At 35.4% G+C, this 21,264-nt stretch overlaps 5 protein-coding genes, 3 long non-coding RNA genes and 1 pseudogene across 11 annotated transcripts; 3 read left to right on the forward strand and 6 right to left on the reverse strand.

The window, feature by feature from the left end:
• Nucleotides 1-283: 283 nt before the first annotated feature.
• YAB3 (Plant-specific transcription factor YABBY family protein) lies at nt 284-3,315 on the reverse strand. 2 transcript variants are annotated; one of them, NM_116235.3, is made up of 7 exons: nt 2,715-3,315; nt 2,436-2,606; nt 2,007-2,166; nt 1,398-1,446; nt 1,187-1,262; nt 729-806; nt 284-617 (listed from the first exon to the last, which is right to left on the reverse strand). In NM_116235.3, the coding sequence occupies exons 1-7, from the start codon at nt 2,826-2,828 to the stop codon at nt 543-545; spliced, it is 723 nt and encodes a 240-aa protein (NP_567154.1). In that variant the 5' UTR covers nt 2,829-3,315; the 3' UTR covers nt 284-542. The 2 variants fall into 2 exon arrangements, with proteins under 2 accessions (NP_567154.1, NP_001078337.1); NM_001084868.2 differs by having other exon boundaries at nt 287-617; nt 2,436-3,123.
• Nucleotides 3,316-4,149: 834 nt separating this feature from the next.
• AT4G03525 lies at nt 4,150-4,428 on the forward strand. Its single transcript, NR_141735.1, has one exon. It is a non-coding gene; the product is annotated as an other RNA (long non-coding RNA).
• Nucleotides 4,429-8,171: 3,743 nt separating this feature from the next.
• On the reverse strand, nt 8,172-9,779 carry PME38 (pectin methylesterase 38; the record flags this gene model as incomplete). The annotated part of the gene is made up of 3 exons (NM_116236.1): nt 8,172-8,854; nt 8,927-9,254; nt 9,366-9,779. The coding sequence occupies 3 exons, from the start codon at nt 9,777-9,779 to the stop codon at nt 8,172-8,174; spliced, it is 1,425 nt and encodes a 474-aa protein (NP_191930.1).
• Nucleotides 9,780-10,047: 268 nt separating this feature from the next.
• On the reverse strand, nt 10,048-12,509 carry AT4G00200 (AT hook motif DNA-binding family protein). Of its 2 annotated transcripts, NM_116237.4 has the most exons (6): nt 12,205-12,509; nt 11,528-11,862; nt 11,209-11,294; nt 10,979-11,110; nt 10,739-10,900; nt 10,048-10,652 (listed from the first exon to the last, which is right to left on the reverse strand). In NM_116237.4, exons 2-6 carry the CDS (start codon nt 11,841-11,843, stop codon nt 10,392-10,394), a joined length of 957 nt encoding a protein of 318 aa, NP_191931.2. In that variant the 5' UTR covers nt 11,844-11,862; nt 12,205-12,509; the 3' UTR covers nt 10,048-10,391. The 2 variants fall into 2 exon arrangements, with proteins under 2 accessions (NP_191931.2, NP_001329621.1); NM_001340235.1 differs by having other exon boundaries at nt 10,103-10,652; nt 11,528-12,448.
• Nucleotides 12,510-13,209: 700 nt separating this feature from the next.
• On the reverse strand, nt 13,210-14,810 carry LBD31 (LOB domain-containing protein 31). Its single transcript, NM_116238.5, has 2 exons — nt 14,337-14,810; nt 13,210-13,803 (listed from the first exon to the last, which is right to left on the reverse strand). Exons 1-2 carry the CDS (start codon nt 14,625-14,627, stop codon nt 13,432-13,434), a joined length of 663 nt encoding a protein of 220 aa, NP_191932.4. The 5' UTR covers nt 14,628-14,810; the 3' UTR covers nt 13,210-13,431.
• A 645-nt stretch (nt 14,811-15,455) lies between these two features.
• Nucleotides 15,456-16,215, forward strand: AT4G03535. Its single transcript, NR_141736.1, has 2 exons — nt 15,456-15,628; nt 15,977-16,215. It is a non-coding gene; the product is annotated as an other RNA (long non-coding RNA).
• On the reverse strand, nt 15,862-16,215 carry AT4G03545. Its single transcript, NR_141737.1, has one exon. It is a non-coding gene; the product is annotated as an other RNA (long non-coding RNA).
• Nucleotides 16,216-17,646: 1,431 nt separating this feature from the next.
• On the forward strand, nt 17,647-19,994 carry JLO (Lateral organ boundaries (LOB) domain family protein). The gene is made up of 2 exons (NM_116239.4): nt 17,647-18,194; nt 19,449-19,994. Exons 1-2 carry the CDS (start codon nt 17,886-17,888, stop codon nt 19,824-19,826), a joined length of 687 nt encoding a protein of 228 aa, NP_191933.1. The 5' UTR covers nt 17,647-17,885; the 3' UTR covers nt 19,827-19,994.
• A 388-nt stretch (nt 19,995-20,382) lies between these two features.
• AT4G00225 lies at nt 20,383-20,886 on the reverse strand (annotated as a pseudogene). Its single transcript has one exon.
• Nucleotides 20,887-21,264: the final 378 nt, after the last annotated feature.

Genomic DNA, 21,264 nt, shown 5'->3' on the forward strand with positions numbered 1-21,264 from the left:
AATGCCACGTAACTAGATTTGACGATCACCGATTGACCGTGATTTTTTTAATGCGTTAGCGGTTAGCCCAACAAAATCAAGGCTATTGTTCCCTGACTGAAATAAGCCCAACAAAAAGGATCCATTATACTATTGTGGGCCTTCTAAAGCCCAGTGAATTTTTATTGATAATAGGCATTTTTTTTTGTTGAATTCTTTTGAGCTGAATACATATTGATGATTCTTCCCAATATGTTATATACAAATCAAATTCGAATATGGAATTGTAAAGAGAAAAAGACAGTATCATTAACGTATGGTAAAGCCTAGCTAGCTTAGCTACTGCATGCTTTTGATATTAAATATATAACACGGCAACTGAGAAAACAATATATTTTCAATTCCAAGAGAAAATTCTAGTAGTTCCGAAAATTTCTTTAAGAAAAAAAAAAAAGGTCTCCTGATCGATTATCAAATATCATAAAATAGTAATAAGAAAGTTAAGTTTGAGCTGAAAGTAACCACATTTTGAAGATTACAAAAGATTGGGAAAGTCTTCGTAGCTAGTTATGGGCCACCCCAACGTTGGCAGCTGAACCGTAAAACCCTTCTCTTCCCATCATCCCATCCTCTCCTTCCTTCATTACACCAAAATAAAATATCTCGATTATGTTTTGATGATCAATGCATGCATGCTCCTGATTATATACATTTGAATAAATAAATATAGTGTAGTAGTAGTAAGTAACCTGTTGGCGCACGTTAGCCTTCTTCGTGGGAGGATGGTCAGCCATGAGTCCAAAGTGTATGTGAGGGAAATGAGCCCACTGTTTCATACATATTACATCATATACTTAGCTCTTTTAACATTAATGTGTATTTATCTTATACATAACATAAAAACTTGGTCAAAAATATACGAATACAAAGCCAGACTAAAATATCTGCTAGGGAACTTTACTGAAACCCTAGATCGTAGATCCTAAGGCTAGTCCTAGCTAATGTATGCTGGATAAAGCTTATGAATTATGGATTATTACGGTAACTATTTTGTTTTATGTTTTTAATTTAAAGCAATGTGAGTATCAATGTAGCTCCACAATAATCTAGCTAGGTTCAATTCATAAAGACTAAAATGAGATTGTATGATTATGGATATAATGCAATATAGAAAATTAGTTTTATATATTAAAAAAAGAAATGGTACGTTTTTGGCAGCAGCACTGAAGGCTTCTCTGTGGCTGATATCAGGGTTGCCTGCCTTTATACGTTGGATCTCCTCTCTGTCAACATTTTTATTTTTATATCATATAATGAAATCAAATCTGTCACATCTATCGACCCTTAATTATATGAGTAAAATGGTTAATTAGGGAAATTTAATTATGCCATTTTAAGCAAAGGAATAAACTTATTACTTGATGAATCGGTTGTATGCAGATGGTACTCTTTGTCGCTTCTCTGGGGCTGCTTTTCCACAAACAAACAAACAGAACATATTCAATTTTAATTCCAAATCAAACCCTTTTGTTAAAAAAAACATTATTGGTTTTTATTGTGCCTCCCCAAAAAATCTAAAAATTCACCAAAAAAAAACAATTAAAAAAAAAAAAACAATCACTCTTCGACTCTTCCTCCTTTCTCTCTCTCCCTCTCCCTCTCACTTTGCTCGTTATCATCATCACTTCATCATTATCTTTCTTACGATCTACCCCCAAAACTATATCAGTTGGCATCTATAGGTTTAGCTAGATTTCCGGGGGATAAACACATCACTTATTAATTTTCCTTTTGTTGTCGAAATTGTTTTCTGACCAAAAAAAAAGTGCATGCGAGAAGTCACATACCGAGGGAACAAAAATGAAATCAAAACTTATAAATTCATTATAAACAAACGAGATTCTTTGGAGTGTATATATAAAAGGTTGAAGAAATGAATGGATAAGGTTTTGTGAATTAGGGTTTTTGTTTTCTTATATATATATATATGAAGATGTTGAAATAAAGAGTAGAAGATGGAAGGTTACGTCTATTGGCTGGTGGTGGCCGAGGCATCTCTTGTAGATGATCCACTGATCTTCCGTTGCGAGTCGCCATAACCAAATGCTCGTTCGGGTGGTGAGCTGAAGCGTGATGGCTCATCATCATGTTCATGTTTATATTCTGCCCTCCGCTTCGCATTTCCTCCTAATAAATGAAATCAGCAAACTAATTGGCAAAAAAAACTTAAAACACTAATCAAACCAAACTACTTTGATATGATGTTTTCGAAAGAAACCCTAGTTAACTAGCCATTGCCAAACTACTTAGATCTATCCCGGGATGCTAACAAAATTAAACATTTTTGGATTGAGTTTCACAATTTTGCGTTTCTCGAGAAGAAAAGCCCTAATTATTACTCTCTGTTTTTTTTATGAAAGAACCCTAATTTGTTTCGATGAATGAAACCGATGTACCAAAAGATTTGGAGGAGGAGGAGGAGGAGGGGGAGGTAAAAAGGAATGGCCAAGGTTGGAAACGGATGGAAGAAGAAGAGCTCTCATGCTCACGGTCACCGACAAAAGGTTCGAACAGTGGCCGCATCTGACCGTCACCGTCTTGAACAAACTACTCGGAGGAACACTCACCTGCCAATTAATATCACACATTAATTAACTAGTAATTCATGTGAAACCCTAGCTAGAGTTATAAATTTGAAATATTGAGATGAGATATAAGAATAATCCAAAATTTACAGCAAGGACAGTGTCGCAGAAGCTGCAATGGACGTAACAGAGCTGGTCCGTAGATGAGAAGTGGTCCGGTGGAAAAGCTGGAGCTGAGGAGGACGACATGGACATGCTCGACATGGAGTCTTTTTCTTGATTTAAAACAAAAAAGGAGTAAGAGAGAGAGGAGGGCTTTGATTTGATTGAAAAGATATGACTGATCGATGTTCAGATAGAAGTAGATTCTCCTTCCACCACACCCTTTTGACAATTGTGTTTAGTGTTGGGTGATGAGCAGTACTTTATAAATGTCTTGTACTTCTCCAGAAGTTGAAGTCCAGAGAGAGAAGGAAGAGAAAGAACGGTGGAGAGGAAGATGTGGTTTAGAGAGAGAGAGAGAGAGAGATATCTATTTATGTAAATATGAAGAGACACTGTACCTAAACAAATTGGCGACATGTGATGAAGAGGCCATTGTAGAGATAAGCTGCATACCTGCATTCTCATTTACTACCTTTTGAACCGGTTTATCTTCTTTATTATTCCTATCCATCCTTTTTCTTTCTTCTATATATCAAACCGGAACTAGTCTTTGTTTCTATATAATCAGATAAAAACTCTACTTTGGGACTAATTATCATTATCAAGTACCATTGAATTAGTAGCCGATCGGTGAGGAATAATAGATATAAAGATTTCAAAGTTTTATAACGACAAGATTTGTGCAGCATCAAACATGTACATACGACAAACATGCTAACTTTTTTTTTTTTTTACCAACTATTTAAACCGCTTATATATTTGCGGAAAAAACAAAACTTCAATTTGGCTAATAAGTGTCGTACGTGACACATGTATAGAAGATTAACCATATCTATAGGGTTTAATTAGGAGTTTATTTGAATGTCGAACATCCAAAAATTAAGATAATATTAATTCACATGTTAAAGTTGGAATTGTTAAGGTTTTCTATTTTGGTTATGCATTTTGTTACATGGTTTGTGACCTTGTGTCGTCGCAATGATGATAATGCAACAGTGGAAAAAAATTTGATGATAATTGATAATGCAATAACAGAAAATATATTGGAATTGTTAAGGTTTTCTATTTTGGTTAAGCATTTTGTTACATGGTTTGTGACTTTGTGTCGTCGCACTAATGATAATACAATAACAAAAAAAATATCAACTAAAAGCATGAAAATAAAGAGGGAACAATATGAAAATATACTTATGCATGAGATAAAGAGAGAACAATATGAAAATAAGGTTGGTGTTGTTTTCATAGACCTAAAAGCAGCAGAACTTGAACTTGAATGTGTGTTGTGGTGGATCTCCAGAAAGTCCTTGGCATATTACACCCATATTTAGAGTTAAAAGTGGTCATATAGCTAGATATTTTGTTTCTATATGCACATATACACTCGCAGTGAATCCAACTCTTCAGCGTATTGAGGTCATTGTACAAGTCTTCTCCGCAAAATAAGAAGAAGAAGATAATGTAAAATAAACGAAGTTAAATCTAATCTGGTTACGGTTTGAATTCAATTGGATGAAAAATGTTTTGTTTTTTCTTTTCTTTAAAGGACGCAAAGTTCGATGAAGTGGGAGAGAGAGGAAGAGGAAAGGGACTTGTGCATGGAAGTGATTAAGCAAAGGCTCATTCATCAGTTGTTTTCACACTTAATAACATTTCTGCCACACCACACTTTCCCTCGATCCTCGTCAATTCCATGCCCTTTTCTATTTATTAGTATTTGTATATACTTTCTCTACATTCCAATGTATATCATTTTGTCATCATTATTTTTACCCGCAAGTGTGTGGTTTCGCTAAATTCCATAATACAGGACCACCATTTTGTGGTAACTTCCCAATTGTTCGTGATAATTACTAGGTCATAGTGAAATTTAAATTTATTTATATCTGAAATTAGTTTAAGTTTTTGTAAATATTATGGCTATCCGGTTTCACAATATATAGTGTAGACATAGAATATGATTTTTGTAAGTCAAAATCCTATCACAATAGAACTTCAAGCAAATATAGTATAGTTGTTTGCAACTTTAGTATTTGTATTGAGTTTATTAGAGTGTGGGCTTCCAACATAAAACCAATTGGCAATAGATGGAAAGGCTCATATCTTATATATATCACTTAAGATCCTACTCAACTTTCGATGTGGGACATTGTCCCTAATACGCCCCCTCGAGATGATGGTTCTTCTAGCCATTGATCTCGATATGTTTGGGCATGGATCGGCGGGCCAAGTATTGGGCCGGACCGATGTGGATCGGGTTGAGTATGTGCGGATCAGGCTCTGATACCATATTAGAGTGTGGGTTTCCAACCTAAAACCAATTGGCAATAGGTGAAGAGGCCCATATCTTATATATACCACTTAAGATCTTATTCAACTTCCGATGTGGGATATTATCCCTAATACGCCCCCTCGAGATGATGGTTCTTCTAGCCATTGATCTCGATATGTTTGGGCATGGATCGGCGGGCCAAGTATTGGGCCGGACCGATGTGGATCGGGTTGAGTATGTGCGGATCGGGGTCTGATACCATATCAGACTGTGGGCTTCCAACGTAAAACTAATTGGCAATAGGTGGAGAGGCTCATATCTTATATATACCACTTAAGATCCTACTCAACTTCCGATGTGGGACATTGTCCCTAATAGAGTTTTCAAAAATTTAACTTCATTAAGTAATCAATTCATATGATGTTCTATAGGATGAAATATTCATCGTAGGGACTAATGGAAAAAAGTTCAAATTCTTTTCGTTACAATTTAAGTCGTCCTTTGCCACTAAAAATATCCTATATATACTCATAAAGTTTTGGAAATTTGTTTCAATTCGTCTAGAAATTATTGTTTGTAGAAAAAAGAAGTAAGGATATGAAATGAAATAAGATAAACTATGAATGCAGAGAAAGACAGAACATTAAAATCGAGGACGACACAAGGCGTCGAAGTTGACTAATTATAAAAAGTAATTAATCGCGAAATCATGTAACGGAAATGAAAGCAAAAAAGTTGAACAAAGGAGAAGCTTATTTAAGAACATATACTGTTTTATTTCCGATTTGACCATTCATATATCTCAATCTACCTTACACACAAACATTATATATAAATGTACCGAGCTAGCTAGGCATGTATAGTATGTCAGCGACATGATCTCTCTCTTTTTTTTTTTCTTTTTTTACTTTTACGGCACTTTCCCTCTTGTGTTATTTTTTGTTCTAAGTATTTTCAGGTCAAAACCTATTGAACAAAAATCTTTTTTAAAAGTGTTATTGAATTTTTCCACCGCCTGAATGGGTGAGAGAGAGAGATGTCATTTCTCACACAAACACCTTGGAAAACAATCAACATCTGAGTGTATATATGCACGTGTATATGTCTCTCTTTAGTTTCATTAACATTCCCGTTTCTAGCCACTTATCTTCGCCATGCCACCGTTTTGCATTTCACTTGACATCACATCTTTTCAAGACCTCTAACAAACCAGAACTACTTTACATAGTGGATGGAATAACATATTTCTAACTTGTTCATTTTATTCAATATATATTAATTGCTAATTAGTTTCTTTTCCCGACAAAACAATAATCTATTACACTAAACTGAAGAAAAAAACATAGTCACCACCATACATATATTGAGCACACCACGAAGGTGAATATCTTATTAGGTTTACTATATATACATCTTGCTAACAGGTGGGGCAGCTTCAGTCGTCTAATTCCTTGTGACATGGAGAAAAGTTGATTCTTGAAACTTCAATATCTTGGATATTTTCTAGTTACATATTCAAGATCAATTGATGGATGTTCTAACTAAGCACTTTCACGAGTCAAGTTTCACGATACCAAGTCTTCTCTAATCTTCCATCTAAAAGGAGAGTTAGTATCTTTATAATATATCTTAGATATTATTGGGAAAATAGACACTTTTTCAAAAATAATTTGTAAAGTAGATAAATTTTTTAGAAATTAGAGATATAGACACTTTTTTTGCTTTTTGTGAGATAGAGTATATGTCTAATAGACTAAAAAACAAAATACATATCAAATACTATAATACCCTTTATCTTGAGAGAGAATAAAAATAATATTAGAGACCAGTTTTACTTTATTTTATTTGTCTTTATCTTTTTAATTTTTATTTTAGTTTTCTTAAATAATTTACTTAAAAAATTACATTGACTTTTAGAGTATTTATATGTCATCAATTTAATACACAAACATTTCAAAGATCGTTTTGTACACTAACCATTATTCATTGGTGTACAAATGTGTATACCGATATTCATAAATAGAAGTAATATTGTTTTTAATATTTTACAAACATAATGATTGTATAAACCAAATATTATTACTTAATATAATGGTGTACATGATGGTGTACATAATTAAGTTAATCTTGATGGTGTACAAAATGATTAAAACATTATGACGATTAGATAGAATGGTGTATACAACTTTTAAATGATAGCATACAAGATTGGTAAACAAAGTGTACAAAACTTGGTGTACACTTACAAGGAATGTATAAATCACTATTTCAGTTAGTGGTGTACGTCATCTCGTACACCAATTTTAGTACACTGTCTCATAGATCTTTAAAGGTGTACGATCATGTACACCATATTTTCAATCATCTATGTACATCATTTTGTATACTATTATACTCACTCTATCACTTCTTACAATAATATTATATATTAATTTTTACATTATTGTCGTACACTAATATTTGTACACCAGTTTTAATAATATCACGTACGCTGTCGGCTGGGATTAAATAAAAAAATGCAACATATTTTTGAAATATAGCAAAATTAGTTTTTTTAGATTCACCTAAAAAATTTAAAAGTCAATATGATTATATGGTAATTTTTAATGAATAATTATTATCAAATAAAGTAAAAATATTTAAGAAAAAAGAAAAAGTAAAATTTGACTTGAATTTTGTCTTTATCTTACTACATAACAAATAACAAAAGGTTATATAAGTCATTTACTAAAATCTCTATTAGACAAAAAGTTGTATTAGAGAGGAAAGAGAATAGTGTCTATTTCTCCTATTTTAAAAAAAACTATCTACTTTGCAAATTATTTGTAGAAAAAGTATCTACTTTCCAACTTATTATTTTGCATACCTCTTGTGTACATTCTTATAGGATTTTCTTTTTGTATCTCGACCCTTTTTGACTGTTTTTGTATTCTTTAATAAAAAAGATCAATTCAATTCAGAAATCATATAATATGTTGATAAGAAGACAAAAACCAAAACGAATATTATAAGTTTTATTGAAATTTGTAGGGGAAACAAAAACAGAAGACGAAACAGTACATGCTATTGTGTAAAATGCCAACATGTCACATGTGGGCTCTAATAGGAAAATAAAACTAAAAATCGAACGGGCCTTTTAGATGAACGTTACAAAAATGTGTTCTAATATATTATTAGAGATTGATGGTGAAAGGCACTTTGGTAGGCGGTAACCATGAAGCAGAGTCGATGAATTTGGGTAACGTAAACTCTCGAGCTTCTTGGATATCAGATATCACGTGAAACCCGGCCCAATCAACCCGGTTCTCTGTCCCCGAACCCGGTCCCGAGTTTTGATACTCCCCATAATACAACGTGCTTAGAGCCGTTACATTATCCCAATCAATCCATCCGTTGGGTTCGATCAACGTATCAAGATACGTCCCGATCACCACGGTCCGTGCGTACGACCTCCACGGACGGCCCAAATACGTTTTCACGCCTCCTAACTGTACCCCCGGAGCTCCTTTCACCACGGAGTTATGGATTACGATTCCTGTTGTCTGATTCGGGTTGAACCGGCTCTGTGCCGTTATGGTGTTGACTCCATTCGGTGGGTTACGTGCAAATATCCGACAGTTTTGTAAAACAGCTGCGGCGTTTCCGAAAATGAAGTCAACGGTTCCGTATATGTCGCACTCCCTGAAAAACTGACGACCAGAGTGCACGTAGAGTGTGTCTTGATAGCCTTCAATGCTACATCTGTAAAACACTGACATGTCTGAATTCGATCTGAGAGCCACCGCCTGATGGTTTTCCGGTCCTGCCGTGTTCCTGATTGTTATGTCTCGTCCCACGAAACCGTCCCCCTCAGCCACTGTCATGCAATATGTTACGTGGCAATAAAACGAATATATATAGTGTAAGTTGTTAAGGAGAAATGTCTAACCAAAAGTGGCAGATTTGTAAGTGGAAAATCCTCGGCCCTTGCTTTTGTCACCGGTGATTATGGTTTTGCCGATACCATCGCCAGTGATCATGATGTTATTAGACTTGATTCCTACATTGACATATTCCTCGTAAACGCCTTGCTTGACATGTATGACATACCTTGGGCTTCCTTTGAGCCTCTCTCCAGCACCATTCACGGCCTCTTGGATAGTTTTGTAGTCCCCGGAACCATCTTGAGCCACCACTACATCCACTTTTTCACCTATAGATAGTGTTTTCATTGTTATTTTCGATATCCCAAACTCCTTACCGTTTTGTTCCATCCTCTAAAAAATACAAAAAAAAATCAAGTAACAACGAGTGAATTATTCAAAACATGCTTGATATTTAAGATGGTTTTGAGAATTTTGATTGGTTAGTAATAATGTTAGAGCTACCTTGTTGATGGCCAAGGTGTTAATGACATCAATGGTAATGCTCTCCAAGGAATGAGACGAGACACCGAGTTCTGACATCTCTTCCTGACATGTGTCTAGGTTGGTGAGTGCGGTGCTGAGCCATGCTTGCACGTCTGACCTAGAGCAAACGTTCTTGGGACACAACACGCTCTCGTTGAGCCTGTGAATAGTCTGCTCGTACAGATCCATACATTCCTCCCAAGCTTGCTTTGAACCAAATTGTGGCTCAAGAAAATACGTGTCACTCTTGGCTTTGACAGCCCCATCTAGTGTTCGTTCCACGGACACTTGGAGGAACTGTGTAGTGCTTCTTATGGGTTTGTGTTTAATCAGTAGAGTCTTGCATTCACCCGGATGCGGCGTTTCATCGCACATTTCATTTCCGAAAACCATTGAGGAAACATCAGTTATCAGAAATAACATGAAACATTTTACAATTACTCCACGTTTCATCGTTTGATGTTTCACTAAGGTAACATATAATATGAATCATGGTTTTTATAGACATTTTCCCATAATATATAAGTTACAAATTGGATTGGTTTTAACTTTTAAATGTGAACTAACGCATGTTGCAGTTTTTTTTTTTGCTAAGACATGTTGCAGTTCTAACTTCTAACCTCATGGAATCTTGACCTCCTACTAATTAAATTGTCTTTGTAGGTTTTGTTCCATCAAAGATCTTTAAAGTCCCATACTATTATATAGAGTACATTCATAACTTATGTATACTAAATAGTGTAAAATATCAATAAAGAAAACAACTAAAAGGGAACAACACAGATTAATCCGCCATTAAAAGGATTAAACCTCAGTACTAGCAATATAGTAAGTAACAAGAGGCAAGTCATCAGAGAAAGTTACCCTAAAAGTAGAAGAAGCTCAAGTTGTGTTCTAAAATAAAGAAAAGCGTACAGTAACATTCAGCTTCAACAATCCTCCTAACCATTGTACAGACAGTAGAGAGTTAATCTGAAACCTAATCTTCCATCTGGAAACTCAAACTCAGTCGACTGGTAAAGATATGTTGATGTCAGTGGCTGAGTTTCTCGGCATGTCCTGTCCGTTGGTCCAGCTGGAGATACCGAATGAAGATGGCGGCTGCTCTCTGTCCGGGTTTGTCGGTGAGAAAACAGAAGCCGCCGGAGGAGGAGGAGAAGGAGGAGGAGGCACTGACATGACTGCTGCAGGGGCATGCTCGACTCTTTGCTTCCTCGGTTTCTGATGATCTTGTTGATCACTCGTTATAAAACTGCCAACAACAACCTGTGTTTAAGAAACAACAAAACTTGATGAGATGAGAGACGATTTCAAGAAATAACGTAAACGTTGTTGTTAGATTCATGAGTCACCTGAATAGGAGTGGCGGCAATGAGCAGGCCAGCGACACCGCCACCGACAACACGACCATCAGGACCGGCCAAAGATACACTCATGCCACCAGACCGACCTTTTGAACCTTGATTCTCTGTTTCCATGAATGAACCAGACAGAGACAGTATCTCAAACCGACCCTGCAAGAAACCAACACATTATAATATGACACTTTCACTTTCTCTCTGATAGCTTTAAATGGAGTGTGAGAGACAAACCTCGTAGGTGAGAGTACCACCGCAAGAATCGGGTTGGCGAAGAGTAACGTTTGATATCACTCCATTTGCTGATAAGATACAAATAGCTCGTGGTCCTTGTTGTGAAAAGGAGATGATTCTCATAGTAATATCCTTCAATCAAAACAAAGCAAACAGAGTTGTTGCTAAGTAACAAACACAAATCTCCTCCCAAGTGAAAGTTTAGGGCCTTTTTCTTCTAATATACATACCTCACCAGTGTTCACTGTGATTACATGCGGCGTGAAATTTGATCCAACACCACCACCAACACCACCACCAACACCAAACCTTTCACCTGCAAGACAATGATTCAAAGTTACAATCTTCAAACAATTATAATAGATACTCACTCAACAAAGTTAAAGCCCATATGCTACTTTAAACAAAACAAATGCAACTTCTTGAGAAACTTTTAACAGTTGTTAATAATCTTTCATAACTTTATGCAAAAGACCAAGTAATGTTAATAATCAAACAGACAAAGGAATGCTTAGTTAAGTAGAGTGACAAATGGAAGAGTAACTTTACCAGAAGAATGGAACCCAATGGTCTTATGCATCTTCTTCATATCAAAACCATTGAGCTTGCCTCTTACTCGTTTCTTCACAAGAGGAACTGATGAAGAAGGCAAAGGAGCACCATTAGCTTCATATTTACGAGGTCTGCCTCTCCTCTTCTTCCCTGAGGCTTCCCCTGAAGAAGGCATTGGGGCTTCCATGGGAGGGAGAGACAACCCCATAAACTGGTTAGCAGGGCTATCTGAAGGTCTCGGAGCCATATGATACGCTGATGGAACTTCTGCTCCTATACCACCACCAGGGCTAATTCTGTCGCTTGTTTCCATTCTCAAATCCTATCCTTAACTGCAATTACAAGCAAGCCAAAACTTTAAAAGAGAGTTCATCATCCAACCACATAGCTTCATAAATATAGAAACTTGATTTCGAATTTCAAGTAATCTCAACAAATGTGGTAATGATATAACGCTGAGACTTAATTTTTGTAAAGGCTTCTACTTTTTCACAGTTAGCTACAGAGTTGGAAGAAGTATAAAGATGGAATCTTTTGTTCTGTTACACTGAAAATTCTCAAATTGTACATCATAATAGTTTGAACAGGAAAAAAAAACAACACAAGGAGGTTAGAAGCAAAAGTACAAAAATAATGAGATCTCAGACAAAAGTGTTTAAAAGAAAAACAGAGACCTGAAGCTTTATGTTTGGTCTCAACACACTGAAGTTGCTCTATCAGTCAACAGTCAACGTTCCTCAGCCGAGAATTGAACTAAACACAAGAACAGATTTCTCCTGGTCAGCTCACGCCGGAGAAGTTCTCAACGGTATTTTCCGGGAAAAAATCAGATTTATATGATCCAAACAAGAAGAAGAAAAAAAAACATAGTGTCCCCAGTTGAAAACAGAGTAGAAAGAAAACAAAAAACCAGATCGTAAAAAAAAAAAAAAAGATGAGAGAAAATTAGGTTTTTGCAAGAAGAAATATCCAAAAATAATTTATCTTTTTTTTTGTCGTTAAGAATAAGACCGACAGTGAATTTTGGTTAATAAATAATTTCACGTCCGGAATTGATTAAAAAAAAAAAAAAAAAAATTGTCCCGTTTGCGTAAGTTTTCTTCTTGACATTAATATCTCTTATTACAATTTAAAATTCAATTATTTTGCAACAATATGTTTATGTTGGTTCACACAAGAGTTTACTAGGAATGTGATTGGTAGGTGACAGATAATAAAGTGACAAGCGGTCAGATTAACAAGCCGTTTGTTTGACCTTCTCTGCCTTCTGTCTCCTTTTTGACTCACTCTGACTCTTTCTCTTATATTGCTTTCACTTCCAAGAAAAGAATAGAGCATTTGTGATTTTAAATCATTGTGTGTTAAATAAGAATTTATCCGTATCTCAATTAGGATCACGGCACATGAGAAAGCTTTTGGATCATTCATTACGTGTCAACACATCTTTCCTTGAGTTCAAATTAAAATTTCGAGGCCTCGAGACCACCTTCACCACTATTATATATTAATCACCCCTGTATATTTCCAAGACAAGTGATTAACGTTAGCTTTATTACATAATGTTTTTAGTCACACTTGAAGAAAAGGCAAGTGGGTTTGGATGCAAAAGGCAAGATTTTAACATAAGCCCATTTGGGGATTTTGGGCCTTAACCTTTTGGGCCTGTATTACCTATGAATTACACATTTAACATTTTCATTATTGGACCCCAATAAAATGGAGCAATGCCTTATAATAAAATAGAGGGACATGGGTGTCATGTCGACGTCAAGCGTGAGATGTGAGATGTGAGTTTGCACTGCAAATCCAATAGAATCTATTAACGCCCCTTTTAAGTTACAGGGCAATCCAGTTAGTACAAAATAAAGAGTTCCTAATAAATGTCGCAAAGGTTAACATGGTTATATTAAAGAAGATGGTCGGTATTTGCCTCCGGTCAAATACTTAGTGAAGAACTCACGGGCAAGAGCGTTAAGATCACCGTCCTCATCCACTGGATTTTCCAGGCCAAAGAATGTGCTAAGATCCACTGACTCTGTTGGGACCTCAATAGCTTCTTTTGGCTGTTCTTGTTCTTGTTGTTGTGACATACAAGGAATGTGTGACGACGAGGAAGACATATTGTCTTTGCTATCGACAGAAGAAATGAGTGGCACATTAGATGAAGAGGCTGCTTCTGTCCGTGAATTGTTTTGAGAATTCGGCGGAGGAAGACCTTGTAATGTTGAGAGTTGAGTTTGGACGTAAGCTAACTCCGCCTGTAGATTCATCACCTGTTCACATGTGGGACGTTTATTTAATTAAAAAGTTCATATAACATTAGTTTTTAAAAAACCTAATTTATTCGTATTAGAAGAAAATTTTCAAACTGTTTTATTCAACCGATATACTATTAAAGACAAACAAGTCGGAATGTAACCACAAAGAATGACGATTTGACTTTCTTTAACGCTGTTTTCGACAAACGAGCCATTGGGAAGACACACGTTAGCTATTTTCAATATTAGCAACTTTGACTCTTATTGTGGAATTAGTACTATGCAATTTTCAAAACTAATAAACAGGAAACCAAGAGGCGATTAAATGGAACTGTTATAAAAGTAACAAGTTACGTGGCTAAAAGATGCGGATATATAAATCTCATCTTTAACCTAATGTTATGGGATGATTTTATTATACAATGAACTTCTATATAACTAAATACACGCATGCATGCATAGTAAATCTTTCAATGTATATAGATCATCAAACATATATTATATATACATAAATATGTGACAATATTGGGTTTTATATAGTTGAATACCTGATGTTGAAGGGCGAAGATATGACCAACGCATCCGTAGACGGGATCGCGAAGCCTAGCCAATGCCTCGTAAGTAAGCGTGACGACAGCGTCCAGTCTCCGGCTGGCTGGAATCATCATGAGGAGCTTGGAGGCGTTGCTCGCCCCGAAAACCTTGTGCACGGCCGTGAAATGAGACGTCCCTTCCACCGAATCAAAGTAGGGAGCGAAGACACAGTCAGCAACGCATTTCCGTCGGAGAAACTTACATGCGCCGCATGGACCTCCACAACCGGTGGTGCTTCCGCTCATCTTTTATGTCAAAGACGTAACGTTTTGTTTGGGGGAAGTTGTGTCGTCGTCGACCACAGTTATTATATATCCAATCCAAAGAGATGTTTAAGAGAGAGAGATGGATGGGTTTGTTTATGAATAAATGTTTTTAAGTTGATGTGGAGCATAGAGGATCGTGTCAGGCAAGAAAATCATGTCTTGCTTTTGGTGGTGGGTCATTTATAATCATTACATTTTTCTATAACTTGATCATCTTTTCTTTTGTATGTCCATATTTTTGTTTTTTGTTTTCCTTGGTGTGTTTCACTTTTCTGTACATAGTTGAATCACACACTCAAGAAACAAGCTATTTTCAAACAAGTGAAAGAATTATCTATTTATGGACTCCTAAAATCAATGAAAGCATATAACACAAGGAGGGATAACATATACTTGTAAATTGAAAAGTAGACAAATCAACAATATATATCATCTAAATTAGCAATCATAGGTTTAAGACATAAAAAGATTTTGTATATGCCACTGAGAATCTAGAACTAACTATCAGTCTATCACACAAGCAAGGCCTAGAAAGTAGTGAACAAGTAAGGATTTAGAATTTTAGATAGTGAGTAATGAAGATATATATAGGCTGGTGGGTTCAGTTAACAAGGTACTAAAATCGGATTATAACGAGGGATCAAGTGGTGGGGATTATGAATTATTATAGTAATGAGAATGAATGTACTAGTACTAATTAGAATGAGTAAAGCTTGGAAGCAACGGCAGAGCAGATTTGTGATATATACAAAGGACAAACAAACACAAATGCTTTGCGTGAAGCAAAACACAATTAGCTGCTTGCTGACGTATTTCTCTCTCACCACTCAGCCGCAGGTTTCCCTGTCACACACACGTGCGATCCCTCACCACACGTGTGTAATTCTTTTATATATGTTATATACTGTATATAATTTTTTGTCAAACTAGTTCTCTATGGACAGCTTTCGTGATAGAATTATAGAGAGAAAATCGAGATGTATGTTGCTTCTTGTTTCTACAAATCGTATAGTCAGAAACAGACATGACACTGATCACTGTTTGCTTCCCCCGCAAGTACAACCTCAGTCAGTCAGTTACTGTCATGTCTCTCTTTCTCTCTGTTTGACAAGATCCCTGACCCTTGTTCACTTCCCTAATTTAAAGCCTTCTCCTTAATGGGCCGGGCCTTGTATCTGTTTCGGATCCTTCTTTATAGCGAAATGATTAATAGTAGTGATTACACCTAAAATGTACGTATATGACAAAAAGAATAGTTTTTTTCTTCTGTTTCTCTTGTACTATTAGGCCTAGTGAATGTATTAAATACAAACAGTGTACATTAGCGTACGCAAGCGGTGAGGAAAGGAGCAGAAGAGGGCGTGATACGAGGACACGTGTCTCATGTTAGTACAAACAAAGATTGGACAAGAGCCGGACGGCACGGTGACCTCTGTCAACAACTGTTACCGTTTCTTCTAATCTATTTGTTAATCTCCTAAGTAATGTAATTAATTAGTTTTCACTGTTCATAATTAATCAAGTAATAATAACATAAGAAATGAAATGGGAGCGTTACTTGTATACCATATGCACTCGCAAACGAGCCATTGGTTGCGTCAGAACGGTTACGTTCTTCATAAAAGTCACATTCGACACATGGCGATCATATATACGTGCCAATTTTTCCGGTTCTCTCAAATCCAATCCCGGTTTCTTTCTTTTATGTTTTGATCACCGGTTCTTCTTCTAAACCAACTTAGCTTTACTCATTTGGTGATTATTATTGGACCGTCGTAATCGTCACTCTTTTCTTTTTTGAATCAATGATGTGAGATATGTATATTATACACGCACACGTACACACGTGTATTTGATCATTCTTGCCGTCACCAAATTTTAAACTCATTTATCGTGTAATAATATATTGGAGATCCGCACTGACTAGACTATACATTACATAGATCTTGTAATTTCGGAAAGTTCAAATATTTGTGAAATATATGCACTAGTTGGAGTTTCCTTATTTGTACCTTAATCGAATATTGAGTAAACATGATTCCCTGACCCAAATATAGATTGCGTACATCAACTCATTAATACCGTCAATAAATACGAGTTTTTGCATATAATCATTACATGGTCATATGTAATAAATCTAGTTGTTTTGGAAATTGCATATTCTCTCCCTCCCTCTTTATCAATTTTACATATATGTAGCATCAGCAATATATGTGAATTTGTTACATTAGTAGTTTAGTTTGTATTTTAATTTTTTGGATAAATTATGAATTCTATTACCAAAATTGAACATTGTTTTTTACAAATACTTTGGGGCAGTGAATTTCTAAAACCAAAAAAAAAAAGTTAGTAATTTGTATAGGTATTATCGCCGTGGTATACACTTAATTCAAATATCATAATATACATGTTCGTGTCATATACGACAAAAGTAAAATTAAAGTTTGCAAAAAAAATTTTATTTAAAGAATCTAACGGAAAAAAACCGCTTAAATTTTCTAGAAAATGTTGCCAAATGTTGATAAAATATCCGATTAACCAAAAAGAAAATAACGCATAGCGGTGAACCGTTACATTTCGACTACAAAGTTATCACATTAAAATCACCGCCAAAAATTAGTAATTAATTAGATTATATATATATATATATATATATATATATATATATTTAAGCTCATTTTATACATTTATTTGTTTGTAAAATTAATTTCTCATAGTATTAGATTGAATGTTCATATATTACAATTGGTATATACCATAAGATAGTTGTGTGGTTCGATGTAACAAAAATAAAATTAAACCAGAAGTAGAAAAAGTGAAGGAAAGGGAATAACAATGAAGAAGTTGAAAGATATGGAATGTTTTGCTTCACGCAAAGAGCTTAACACGAGACAAGTACGCTCCATCGCGTTGCTTTGAAGTCTTTTTTTTCTTCTTCTTCTTCTTGTCTTAACCTCTTTTTTATTTTTTAGTCTTGGTAATAACAAGACTAATTAAATTATTATTTTACTTTTTTTATTATCTACCAACAACCAAACCCTAGTTTTGCTTACGTCCGATCTCCTCCTTCTCTCTTTTCTTCTCTCCCAAACGTTCCCTTTCTTTTTTTTCTCTAATCACGAACCAAAAAGCATCATAATCTCGATGAGTTAAATCCATGTATCTCAAAACCCTAATCACCACTTAGCTAGTAAAAGGAAAGGAAAATAAAAAGGACTTGTGTGGTAGAAAAGGAAGATGAGCAGTAGCGGAAACCCTAGCAGCAGCAGCGGTGGAGGAGGAGGACCGTGCGGCGCGTGCAAGTTCTTGAGAAGGAAGTGTGTCGCTGGCTGCATCTTCGCTCCTTACTTTGACTCCGAGCAAGGAGCGGCGCACTTCGCGGCGGTTCACAAGGTGTTCGGAGCGAGCAACGTCTCCAAACTCCTCCACCATGTTCCCGAGCATAAACGACCAGACGCCGTCGTTTCAATCTGCTTTGAGGCTCAAGCTCGTCTCAGAGACCCTATCTACGGCTGCGTCTCTCACATCGTCTCTCTTCAGCAACAGGTTAATTATTCTTTTCATAACGTTTAATTATATGATTAGTACTATTTATGATGGGAAATTGCAACAGTTTTAAGTTGATCTACTGTCTCTATATCGTCACGTTGATCATTTTATTTTAATCATTTTCTATGTAATTATGTTTTTAACTTCTTCTTTTTTTTTGAAGAAAATTGCGTTTTCAAACTTTTTTTTTTTAAATGAGATTTTTCATTTTGACTTAATGTTCAATTAAACTACAAAGTTAAGTACTTTTTCCCATTCTATGGATCTCCTCTGATTGTCATTTCTAGGATCATATCCCATCATGCAATGATGCAAATTACCCTTTCTTATGCATCGATTTTTTTTTTTAATTCATTCCGATTTGTTCTTTTAAGGATGAATATTTTTTGTTTTTGCCATGATCGAAAACCAACTCTACATTAAAATAAGAGTTTTAAAAATCTAAAATTTTACAACTGGGTTCATGGCCTTTGCCTTTTGGGCAAAGTTATGTCTTTATATTAAATGTCGTGTCTATGAGTCTATATTTATGTGATATAGAACAAGCTTATCTTTTGATTTACACTTTTAGTAATAGTAGTTTGTTAAGAAAACATGCATAAAGCATAATTCTATGTGTGTGTATTTCACTTCACATATAGCATATATATGAAAACTTCTCTCTATTTCCTAGTTAAAATCTCTACAGTCGTAGTTAATTGGCTAGGATTAAGGAAGTTAAGCGATCATTTAGCACATATGTATTGTGAAGTTTTGTTGAATGTTTACAAGGTTTGTTTCCAAGTGATTGAGATGACAAATCTTCCTCTGTTCGCAACAACCACGTTGTTTTACACTTATTCCCAAGCATCATTTTTTTTTTTGGTTTATCTTTTAATTGCAATATACATATATAGTACACACATACACGAGATATATACAAACGTATGCAATTGCATTCTATAAATTGATGTTAGTGAAGGATATTTCCAATATTACAAGCAAGCATTTATTTATATGTTATGTACAATGTCTTTTGTGTTATAATTAGATTGTTTTATTCAGCATATATTTTTCTAAATCGGTGGTCTTGATTGATCAATTACTCCTGTCGTGTTTTTTTGGCATTATTGAATCAACAACATTTGCTCGAATTCGGAAACTCTTCCAATTATTAAAGATTGCTGAAAATATCATTTTATCTAGATTCTTATCACTCTTTCATATTTGTTGGCATTATTATCCATTTCAATTTCGTTATAAAAAAAACAGGTGGTAAGTTTGCAAACTGAGCTTTCATATCTACAAGCACACTTAGCAACTCTAGAGCTGCCACAACCTCAACCACCACAGGTTCCGGTGTCATCTTCAGGATCTCTACAGGCTCTTTCCATAACGGACCTCCCAACAATATCACCGTCGGTGTACGACCTCTCCTCCATCTTCGAGCCGGTCATGTCCTCCACTTGGGCCATGCAGCAACAACCACGACCGTCTGATCATCTCTTCGGCGTCCCGTCATCGTCCAATATGGGCGGAGGCGGTGAGCTCCAAGCACTGGCGCGTGAGTTTATTCACGGTGGGCAAATGCCAGCTCAGCCATCGCCGGGAACCAGTGGTTCTGCCTCGTCAGTGATAAAACGAGAATGAAGTTATTTTTATCGTATGTTTGTTTATTTGGACCGTAAGAGATCTATAGTTAGCCATATGTTTCTCCTTGTAATATATATACTTGGTCGAATTCGTATTTAAATTGTTGTCTAGAATGTTAATATAAGAACTATATGATTTACATTGATTAAATGGAGTATCTTATAGGCCAATATGTTGAAGTTGCTTTGGTCTCTTGGACCATCGAATATGTTGTTTTAATCAGCCTAGAGTACACCGGTTCTCCACAACTTGGGTGGAATCTTGAGCGTGAAGGAGGCTTGATTCTGGCGCGAGACACGAACCAATGAGTCTCATTTCTCATTTTCCCTATCACTTATATTGGGCCTTAAATGGGTTCAATAAAGTTTTTTTTTCTTATATCAAGCAGCCCAAAATATTATTTAAACCCGACTCAATTGAGTTTGATACTCTGGTTTGCTTTGTAGTCCACACTATTTTAACAACATCTTCGAAGCATGCATTTGATTTAACAATCTTCCTAATTTACTAGAGAATTTGAGCCAATTTTGTCTTTTTTTTCACCATTTTTATAAAAGCTGGTTTTCAACTTGTGTTCTCTTAGCATTTCCCGCCTCTACATCAACTAGAAGGCCCTACACGGACCTTGAACATGATCTTAGCGATGTCTAAGGACTAAGCTACATAAACCAATGAGTAAAATACATATGGATTGGACAATAATCACCAATCAAAACCCCAACGTCGATTGCATAGCCGATAAGTAGTACCACAATGGTGAGAGGAGGATAGTGCCAGCGGCTATGAAGGGTCGACGTAAACCAAACCTTGATGAGACACTGTAAAACACGACTATTGGTTGAACAATCAGTTCCAATCGAGGCTCACAAAGTCAAAGCATGCTTGTAAGATATTTGGAGTAATTGAAGGTACGGTGTAATCAGAGCGTTTCTTGAATTGCCGAAATGAAGTTTAGCCCTATGGCTATAGAAGCAATAAGCCATTTTTATATTCATAACTTTAGAGGTATTAATAAGAAACATATATAAATTTTTTTATAAATGTATTGACAAAAAATCAAGTAAAAATAAGCAAGATGCAAAACATAAGCAACATTTCTAATTAATATTATATAATTTTTTATAATGATTTTATACATGAAAAAATCTCTAATTAATAGATATGACACATGTGTGATCATGTGAGTTATCAATTTTGAATAATTTTTTAATACTAAATTGACATATTGTTTGATCAGAAAATGTCATTTTTTGAAACTAAGTGAATGAATAAAGGGTTGAGCTAAGCAATATATAATTGTTGATGATGAAATAATAACATGAATACAAATTATATTTATATGTGTGTATCAATTAGTGTAATATTTAAGAGAGAACCATTGGAGTAGAGCCTTACAAGACAATATATGATCACCATTGGAAAACTTTAAAGCTAT

The sequence above is a fragment of the Arabidopsis thaliana genome, chromosome 4, assembly GCF_000001735.4.
Source record: "Arabidopsis thaliana chromosome 4, partial sequence".
Classification (NCBI taxonomy): Eukaryota; Viridiplantae; Streptophyta; class Magnoliopsida; order Brassicales; family Brassicaceae; genus Arabidopsis; species Arabidopsis thaliana.

Bases quoted from the DNA above. Each gene is read 5' to 3' on its own strand.
- YAB3 (NM_116235.3), bottom strand. From the start codon at position 2,828: ATGTCGAGCATGTCCATGTCGTCCTCCTCAGCTCCAGCTTTTCCACCG. The intron at 2,607-2,714 runs GTAAATTTTGGA...ATTAATTGGCAG, and splicing joins TCTGCGACACTGTCCTTGCT to GTGAGTGTTCCTCCGAGTAG. The intron at 807-1,186 runs GTACCATTTCTT...TGTATGAAACAG, and splicing joins TCAGTGCTGCTGCCAAAAAC to TGGGCTCATTTCCCTCACAT.
- AT4G00200 (NM_116237.4), bottom strand. From the start codon at position 11,843: ATGGAAACAAGCGACAGAATTAGCCCTGGTGGTGGTATAGGAGCAGAA. The intron at 11,295-11,527 runs GTAAAGTTACTC...ATTGTCTTGCAG, and splicing joins CATTGGGTTCCATTCTTCTG to GTGAAAGGTTTGGTGTTGGT. The intron at 10,653-10,738 runs GTGACTCATGAA...TCTTAAACACAG, and splicing joins TTGCCGCCACTCCTATTCAG to GTTGTTGTTGGCAGTTTTAT.
- LBD31 (NM_116238.5), bottom strand. From the start codon at position 14,627: ATGAGCGGAAGCACCACCGGTTGTGGAGGTCCATGCGGCGCATGTAAG. The intron at 13,804-14,336 runs GTATTCAACTAT...ACATGTGAACAG, and splicing joins TCTTCGCCCTTCAACATCAG to GTGATGAATCTACAGGCGGA.
- JLO (NM_116239.4), top strand. From the start codon at position 17,886: ATGAGCAGTAGCGGAAACCCTAGCAGCAGCAGCGGTGGAGGAGGAGGA. The intron at 18,195-19,448 runs GTTAATTATTCT...TAAAAAAAACAG, and splicing joins TCGTCTCTCTTCAGCAACAG to GTGGTAAGTTTGCAAACTGA.